General features: G+C 40.1%; 1 protein-coding gene across 1 annotated transcript in view; it reads left to right on the top strand.

Annotated features, from left to right (window-relative positions):
* Nucleotides 1-648: 648 nt before the first annotated feature.
* Nucleotides 649-9,991, top strand: part of pcsk1 (proprotein convertase subtilisin/kexin type 1) — a 78,907-nt gene continuing 69,564 nt past the window's right edge. Inside the window, exon 1 of the mRNA XM_043709690.1 lies at nt 649-1,218. Coding sequence (XP_043565625.1) covers nt 1,036-1,218 — 183 coding nt within the window. The 5' untranslated portion in view covers nt 649-1,035. The remainder of the gene's footprint in view (nt 1,219-9,991) is intronic.

Raw genomic sequence — 9,991 nt, 5'->3', positions numbered from 1 at the left:
GATTTGTAGTATTATTTGTTTACTACTAAATCATCTGATTTTCTTCCTTAAGTTATTTCTTTCAACATTCTTTCATGGGACGGGGCTAGTCCAGAAAGGTTTTCTTTCTTACTGATATTATTGAAAGTAGGAACGGATTACACACAGCCCCTAGACGGAGGCTGCAGATTGTATTTACTGTACGAGCTGTTGCATTTCCTAAATTCACTGATTTACAGACTCAACTGACTCCGTAGCTGATTCACTTGCTACCTTTATGTTTCAAAAATCGTTCTTCTGTTTAACGCAACAAAAGTACAATTCCAATTTTGGTGGCTTGTATCCATTAATGTCTCATCTTGTGGAATGTGAAATCGGATTTGTCCTAAGGCCGGAACTTTTGCAATTCGATCTCCTAATCCTCCATCTCCCTATCTAAGCCGGATGAAGAGCGGCAATATGTTGAGTGCTGTCAGGAAATCTGCAAAACATAAATGCAAGTACCGCTTTGGTTATGGTGAAAAGTGAATGTTGACAGTATTTTATTTGTCAAATGCTACGAATACCACATCTCCCCTGAACATGGGGGAGAACTATCATTTGAAAATAATCCTGAGAAATCAACGGTATATAAGAGCCAAATGTAGCAAAATTGTAGCAAAAGTGTGGTGGATGCTATGGCTCGAAATGGCTGTCGAGTTATGTAGATTTCAGCACTGGACAGCTCCCGGTAAAGATTTGTCCCCGCTCTTGCACAATGCTTTCCTCTGACTGGCTTTCAGCAACTCCCCCGGGAACATTTGGTCGATAGTACAGAAGGTGCACTAGACTTGACGTCAGGGCGATGCTTTGCGTAGCATTCGGTGCGTAAACACTGTTTTCCATTCAAGCTCAAAGGTATCCCACTTTCATTCCGTCTGCTTGCATCCAGCTCATGAGAAAAGCAGTTTGCTTTCCCACTTACTAAAGCAGCAACCCGAGTCCAGGAAGCGTCTGCAATCATTCTGCATTTTTTACTTCTCTAAACCCTTTTGTTTTTCGTAAATCAAGATAATTATGAAACAAAAATATTGCCTTTCCTTGCGATGTGTAGCTGTAACGGTGTTTGCAATTTGCTGTGCACCGGGCATGGCCAATGAAGACAAACAATACGTTAATGAGTGGGCAGTGGAAGTGCTTGGAGGACCCGAGGTGGCGAAAGCTATTGCCGAAGAACTGGATTATGATTTTATGGGTCAGGTAAATATTCAATGTTTTGAACCTATGTGTGTGTGTGTACCACGCAATCCACTTTCTTAAATGAGAGTGACAAGAGGGCTAAAATGGTAACTGATAGTGCTTATTTTTAACATTCATCACCAGTGGAGAAAACTGATCTTACGGCAGGCTGTGCGCCCACAGTATATACAGAGCCGAACAGGGTGAGAGATGATAGCCTGCACTGCTTTCTCGGGTATTCATTTTCACATTTTACCACAGAACCAAACAGCGACCAGCTCATCCTCAATTAGCCACGTCCTTTGGAGGTACGCCAGAACACACACCAAGCGTCTGATATATTTGAATTCGGCAACATAGGGCAGGAGATGACCACATAGACTACTCTAAACACTTCAAAAGGCAGCAATTCTGGGCAGCAAGGTGGTCAATGAATTTACTTGTTCAGCAGTAAGATTAAATAGTATGATAGTTAACTGCAGTACACTGCTGTTCTTAAGATAGACAAATCATATAGATAGATCGTGTGCATGCATACGCTGGAATTTTGATGTCTGCATCCAGATCTTCTGCATTTGTAAATTTTTAACTAACCTAACGCTGGATTCTGTGTAACATACAGTGTGGTATTCAATCCCCGCTTGAGCTTGTGCTCTTCATTAAGCTCGTGCACAATCTCGAGTAAATAATTTGACAAATTTCAGCGACATAGCTCAGGGTAGTTCAAATCTGAGGGGAGAACACAATGTGCAACAGCAAATAAGATAGAAAACGGGACAAAAAGGGGTAGGAAGAAATGTCAGATTAATGTCAAATATACAGTGATCTCTCAAAACGTGTATCTCAGATATTTTGAAAGTTTTCGTCTGCTGTTCTGTTATTGTTCGCATTTATCACAAAGCAGAGCAGAGCAGACCATGAGGATCAGAGGCCAGCTTTATTCATATCCAGGATAGAGACAGAAGGGATGAAGAGTGATATGTAGTTCAGGTTATGTCGAGGAGACTTAGCCTAGGGATATGCAAAGGGGAGGCTGGATAGTTTATATAATATCTCTGGGGACCATCCTCTTAAGAGATTAATTCGCTGTAATGAATGTAAATTGGCGTTAATGCTATATATTTAGTTATAGTGACTTGAAAGCGGTGGTTCTTAAGCACGCGTGGAAGAAATGTCACCCATTTATCTATCACATTAAAGAAATTATAGAATTCCAGACTCTCAGCAGCTTGAAAAATGAGTAAAATCTAACCAAACAGGGAAAACACAGCCGGTTAGACATCACTTCGGAGAGAAATGACAGGTGATGAACTTTAGTTTGTGCCCTCACAAAGAGGAATCGTTTTATGAAACTACATATCACTGGATTTCATTATGTACTCGATCTAGATAGAGACATGTTGAAACCCTCAATGGGCGACAGCGTGACAAACGTTACAGGTCAGCACTGCATAGATGACGGTCCTAAAATGACTTGGGACTTTATCTTTTTATTGGGACGGGACAACGGCAACTCTCTTAAAATTGAGCAAATAATTCCTTAAGATGAGACCCTAGTATTCCCGAGCTACCCAACTCCGTTAACGGCCAAACTGAGCATGTATTTCAGGTCTTCCGCGAGCTATCTCAACCTTGTGCTGTTTGCTTACTGGACCGACAGAAAGCTCACTATTTCTCACCCTCTCGCCTCAACATACTATCAGAAATTCAAAACAGAAGGCGGGCTTATTTGCAAGAGACCATAACATTTCCTGCGGTTTAAAAATACCACGCGGTCCTTCTAGTCATTACTTACCGAGATTTAGTGTAATCGTTTCTTAATGTTCATGCAACTTATTTTTTTAGAAAAGTTTTAGGTGCTCTGTATTAAACGTTCTTTAATTACTGGGAACACAAGATACGATGGTGTAGCAACAATGGAAAGAATTTCAAACACATATGCTGAAGCCGACATCTGTTGATAGAATCACCTGAACATAAGTATTAAAATGTATTCAAATCATACTTAAAAGGAGGAAACACAATCGTCCAGAGGAAATCTGACCAATTGCCTATAGAGTTCCAAAGATAGATTACTGGTCTCACTATAAATCCTGTATTCATTTTTAAAATTAACTGCCTCATAAATTGTCCAAACCACTGGCAATCTCAAATCCCTTTCCAAGTCTTTCCTTCTATTCATTTTATATTTACAATGTACATATTGTTGATCAATTTGCATAATTTTGCATTTATCCATTAGGATGTTGATAAACAGCATGTGATTTTAATATATAAACTAATGATTTGCATTACAAAGCTATAAAATAATTAATGCTATTATAATATGATTTAAAAAACTGATACCTTTACTGCAAATCAATACCAAGGTATACAACTTCAAGTTTAAACAATTAGATAGCAATGGGGAGTATAGAATTGATCAATATATGTTCAGTGGATGACCAATGAAATACTTTATAAAGTATCCTGAACATGCAGGACAGTCAAATTTGAAGGACTTAAATAGCACTGCTGCCTCACAGCGCCAGAGACCCGGGTTCAATTCCCGCCTCAGGCGACNNNNGAAGGGCCTGTTTCCACACTGTAAGTAATCTAATCTAATCTAAAATATAAATTTAAATGGGTTTCAAGTGAGTCACATTTGAAATTAGTATGACAAATACATTAAACAAAGGCTGCAGGGAGAAAGAAAGACTAGCGTGTATATAGAGATTTTCACAGCCAACATATGTTTCAAAGTGCTTTACAGATAATTAAGTATGTTTTGAAGTGTATTCACTGTTGTAGGAAACACAGAAACTAATGTTTTCTCAGCAGAGCAGCAAAAGTTATAACAACCAGCTAACAACCTCCTGTTTGGGGTGGCATGGTGGCTCAGTGGTTAGCATTGCTGCCTCATAGCACCAGTAATCTAGGTTCGATTCCAGCCTCAGGTGACTGTCTGTGTGGAGTTTACACATTCTCCCTGTGTCTATGTGGGTTTCCTCCAACAGTCCAAAGATGTGCAGGTTAGGTGAATTGGCCATACTAAATTACCCATAGTGCATCAGTCAGAGGGAAATAGGTCTGGGTGGGTTACTCTTTGGTGGGTCGGGGTGGACTTGTTGGGCCATAGGGCCTGTTTCCACACTGTACGGAATCTAATCTCTAAAAGAAATACAGTAAAATTATGATAAGTTAAATAAGAAGGAGTCTGCCCAGGAATTTGTGTTAAATGGAGCTTCATCATAGTTGAGGAAACCTCCTACATAGCCCCATTTTTCTAAAACACTCAATATGTGAAACAAGGATATTGCAGTGACATAGTAGATATGTGAAAAATGTTCTTCATCTTTCAATTTGGTCACACCTTACAATGGCCTAACGATGTATTATAAAAGGCCGGGAATTAGCACTAGAAAACATTAGTAATCTTATTCTGCTTAGAATGCTATCTTCAGATGAGTCTGCCAGGTCATCAGTGTAACCAAACATGTTTCCTGTGTTTTATATAGCAATGAAAAATTCTGGAGAATGATCTTTGTGGCTTCAGCTAGGAAAACTGACATGTACATAGTTAGTTAAAAATCACACAACACCAGGTTATAGTCCACAGGTTTAATTGGAAGCACTAGCTTTCGGAGCGCCGCTCCTTCACCTGATGAAGGAGCGGTGCTCCGAAAGCTAGTGCTTCCAATTAAATCTGTTGGACTATATCCTGGTGTTGTGTGATTTTTAACTTTGTACACCCCAGTCCATATGCATTCATCAGACTCTTCAGGCTCTTCAGTGTGATACAGTTCATTTTCTTCCATTGAAACATTTTGTCCACTTTTCTGATCAATGTGCCACAAAATGCCGGTGGTCAGTTTGCGGGTTTGTTGGTTTTAAATTGCGTGTGTAGCGCCTTGACAGTCACAAAACAACATGGCTTCTTGGACTTCATGATCACAAGAAGCAACAACCTTTCAGTGCCATCCATGTTGGCATAGAGCAGAGCAGTGACATATTCCTTGTTCGGTTTTCCACTTTTACACATTTCATTGTTAATCTTCAAAGAGCGATCTGGAAAAAGAGAAGAAAATAATTCATCTGTTAGAAAAATGTGTCTTGCTGCATGTTGGCTCAGAATATGGGTCACCACTGCAGACTTGCCGTGATTTTGTCCTTCACCTAACTCTACTCCAATTGATTAGCATGGTCACATGATAAGTGTGCAGCCATTCAAATAATCCAGAGATACCAGTCTGAAACTTTGTCTTATCAAGTGGATCTTTTCATTCGATTTCTTATTATGTTGTCAGGAATAGCTGACAACTTCACTACAACTAGAATTTTGAGCTATCTGAATTTGACTCATTGCAGATTCAGTATAGTGCTATGAAATCTTTTACACACACTGAAATGGCAAATGAGGCCTTGGTTTAACATTGTATACAAGAAATGCACTTTTAGCAGTACAGTGCTCACCCAATATCACACTCAAGTGTCAGCTTTGACGCTTGTACTCAAACCATGGAGTTAAACTTGAATTCTGAACCTTGTAAATCACAAGGCAAAGGTGCTACCAACTGTGTCGCAGTTGACAAATAGATAAGGGAAACCATTGTGATGTATTCATGAATTTTCACAACTATTTAAAATGACAAAAAAGAGAACAATAAATCGTTCATGGGAAAGTGATGACCAAACGGTATTGTCCCTGGATTATTAATGTTCTGGGGTCTCGGGTTTGAATCCTGCTACTGCAGATGGTGGAATTTGAATTAAATGAAAATCTGGAATTAAGAGTCTAATGATGACATCAAACCATTGTCAATTGTTGGGAAAACCCATCTTGGTTAGTAATGCTCTTAAGGGAAGGAAACTGCCATCCTTACCTGGCCTGGCCTCCATGTGACTCCAGACCCAAAGCAATGCAATTGACTCTTAGCTGCTCTCTGGGCAATTAGGGATGGACAATAAATGTTGGCCTAGCCACTGATGCCCACATTTCATGAATGAAATAAAAATGTTTTCAAAACTCTAAGCCCAACAGTCAGCAATAAGAAATTCTTATACTACATTAACAATAGAAAATGGTATTAAATGAAGATATATAAATATATAACTGTGAATGAAGTATACCGTTTATGTTACATTCATTGCTTCACTGCTGGTGGTTTAGTTTGGCAGCTGACTGCACAAGAGTAAATTGGTTAAGAAATAGAACACAAGATAATTTCAGCCAAAAGGAATAGATCCTGTTCTCTTCCCTGAAAGATGTTATTGAGGTATTTGGGCTTAGAGGATAACCCAGTAACTTTTGAAGTTTTTTAGTTACTGTTCATTGAAAAACACACTACAGTTATTCAAGAAAGTCTCCACTAACAATGGTATTAGTAGCTTCCACCCAACATTGGAAATTGTACATCTAAACATAAGCCACTGTTGGGTCAACTGGCTGTCTTTCTTAGATGACCTAAAGGGATAGAAACTGACAAATTCACATGATTTGGAGATGCCGGTATTGGACTGGGTAGTACAAAGTTAAAAATCACACAACACCAGGTTATAGTCCAACAGGTTTAATTGGAAGCACTAGCTTTCGGAGTGACGCTCCTTCATCACCTGATGAAGGAGCGTCACTCCGAAAGCTAGTGCTTCCAATTAAACCTGTTGGACTATAACCTGGTGTTGTGTGATTTTTAATTTTGACAAATTCACAGGAAGCTATATGCAATATCACTTCATATTTATATGTAACATTTGGCACAACAAAATATCCCAACATGCTTCACAGGAGCTAGAAAACAAATTATGTCACAAAAGGTCAGAAGGTTATAAATAGTGTCCTAAAGCGGAAAGCCAAGTGGAAAGAGTGATAAATAAAGGCAGACAATTTCAGAGCTCAGGGTGAAGGTAATCAAAAGCTTGACCACCAATTGTAGTTCAATTAAAATTGAGGATGCTCAAGAGGTTAAAATGAGGTGAGTGTAAATATCTCAGATGATGTGGGACTGGAGGAGAATACAGAGACAGGAATGCACGAGGCCATGGTAGGAATTTTAAATGAGAGATGAGAACATAAAAATTAAGATGTTGCTTGACTGAGAGTCAATGTGTGTTGGCAAGCACAGGGATGCTAACTGATTAGGACTAGCTGTGAATTAAAATATGGGAAGCAGCATTTGGATGACGACAAGTTTATGGGTCTCACAATGTGGGAAGCTAGCCAGGAGTTTATTGGAATAACCCAATACAGAGGTAACAAAGACATGAATGAGAGCTTCAGAAGCTGGTGAGCAGATGAATAAAGTCAAGTACTGTTATGGAGTTAGAAACAGCTGGTTTTATTAGTGTTACAAATATGTGGTCAGAAGCTCATGACATTAAATTTGTAAATAGTCTGGTTTAATCATAGGGAAAGTAATGGAGTCAGCAGTTAGAGAAAATAACTTGTAGTGCAGACTAAAGACAATATTTAATATTTAATTGAAGCAAACTTCTGTTCCTTCTGTGCTGGAAGTCAATAGCAATCTAATAATTAAATACTAGTGGAGGAGTTGTGTGTGATAATGGTGAATAAAGCTGCTGCATGTTTGTGAAAACAAATGTTGTGACTTCAGATAAAACCATGCCCCTTTTGATGAGTGAGTATACCATGTTATGTGATTTAAATACTGAACAGCACAGCTAGTCACTTTGACAGCATCTGTGAAAGGGTAAGAATGTAAGGTCAGCATGGTAAAGGGATCTGGGGTAAAGCTGCTTTAGGGGTTAAGGTGCCAGCTAGGTAGGGAGAAGAGTGACTTGTGGGAGAGATAGATACGATGCCAGGTGGGTGGAATGCCAAGTGGAATGATCACTGGCATGCAAGGTGAATGGGGTCCAGGTGGATGAAATGAGTATGGTGCCACATAGCTAGGATGCCAGGGTGTCAGCTAAATAAAGTAAAGTAAGATAGTTTGGGTGAGCTGTTATTGGTGCAGCAGAGGAAGGGAGTGGAAGGGAACATATTGGGTACAACAGGTTGGAACAAGTGCCAGATACTGGGAAGGTTAAGTTGGCAGGGGACATGGGGAGTGAGTCTCAGTCTGGCAATAGGAAATAGTTAAGGAGGCAAAAAGGAATGAATGTTCCGGTTGAGAAGTTATCAAATCTGGCGAAGGAGAGGGATACATCAAGAACATCAAACTGTGATCCAATTAGGGTTAAAGGATGTTGAGTTCAAAGGATGGGAGAGGGTGTCATGCCCCTGTGTGCCAGGCTGGCAGAAGGGGTGTTTTGGTTCGGGTGAAAAGTTATTGGGTCCAAGGTTTGGTTAGATAAGGTGGCTGATTGGTTAGTTTGTGATCCAGTATGATGCCAACAGCACAAGTTCATTGTCTGTACCAGCTGAGGTCACCATCAAGGTCCCACTTTCACAACCCTGCCCCTTGCTCAACAGGGAGTGGGTGCGCTGTGAATATTTGGTTAGGCCAGGGTCCAGTCAGATGTGAGACTAATTGGGTCCAACAGGTAGGAGGGATTATTGCGTCAGAGGAGGTCAGAATTACACTCGCAGTGTTTTTTGACCAGATTGATAGAGTCCAGCAGGGTGGGGATCGGGATCTGATTGGGGTTGGAATGGTTGTCAGCAGACTGGGTGTTGTCAGGGGTTGGGTGAGATATAGTTGAGTCATCAGTGGTGATTTGGGTTGGGGGGGGGGGTGTGGGCATCAGTTTAATAATGATCCAGGCGTTAAAGCAGGTTTTTAATTGTCTTGCATTTTCTGGTCAATTACTAAACTTAATTGAGTGAATTCCTTTAAGGTTTCCAACTTCAAAGGGCATTTTTGAATTATTCCAGACATGAGGGAGTTTTTTAAAAATTAAATTACAGGATGTGGGCATCACTGGCTAGTTCAGCATTTATTACCTATCCCTAATTGCCCAGAGAGCAGTTAAGAGTCAACCACTTTGCTGTGAGTCTGGAGTCACATGTAGACCAGACCAGGCAAGGAGAGTAGTTTCCTTCCCTCAAGGATATATCCCAACAGATCATGGTCATCATCAGACTCTTAATTCCAGACATTTTACTGAATTCAAATTCCACCATCTGCCATGCCCTTTAGAATTCCCATAGAGTCAGCTTCTTCAGGAATTCCACATAGTTCTAACTCGTAACTCCAGTCTACACTTTGCCAATGATTTTTAATTAGATTTAATTAGATTCCTTACAGTATGGAAACAGACCCTTTGGGCCTTTGGCCACACTGACCCTCCGGAGAGTAACCCACTCAGACCTATTCCCATTCCCTTTTATTTACCCCTAACTAATGCATCTAACACTACGGGCAATTTACCATGGCCAATTCACCTGACTGTACATTTTTGGATGTGGGAGGAAACCAGAGCACTTGGAGGAATGCAGACATGGGGAGAATGTGCAAACTCCACACATACAGTCACCCAAGGTGGGAATTGAACCTGGGTCCCTGGCGATATGAGGCAGCAGTGCTAACCACTGAGGCACAGTGCCATCCGATTTTTGGGTCATCAGAGTATATGGACCAATGTAGGTAAAACATGGAATGGAATAGAGTTTTCTGAAAGTAAGGGAAGAACGATGTATAAGCTAGAAAGTGATGTCAGAGGTGTTAATCTGAATAGGTTCAGATTAACAGATGAACAGGAATCTGAATTTTCCAAAAATTGATGCTGGATGTCTTATTATTTTCAAGCTACATAAACTAGATTTAGACACCCAGCTATTGACATAAAACTAAATTACAGGAGGACCAGAGGACCTTTATAGAGGTTTATAAAATAATGAGGGGCATGGATAGGG

Source organism: Chiloscyllium plagiosum, chromosome 2 (assembly GCF_004010195.1).
Source record: "Chiloscyllium plagiosum isolate BGI_BamShark_2017 chromosome 2, ASM401019v2, whole genome shotgun sequence".
Classification (NCBI taxonomy): domain Eukaryota; kingdom Metazoa; phylum Chordata; class Chondrichthyes; order Orectolobiformes; family Hemiscylliidae; genus Chiloscyllium; species Chiloscyllium plagiosum.
The sequence above is the reverse complement of the archived record's forward strand: the minus strand, read 5'-3'. Positions and strand labels throughout refer to the sequence as shown.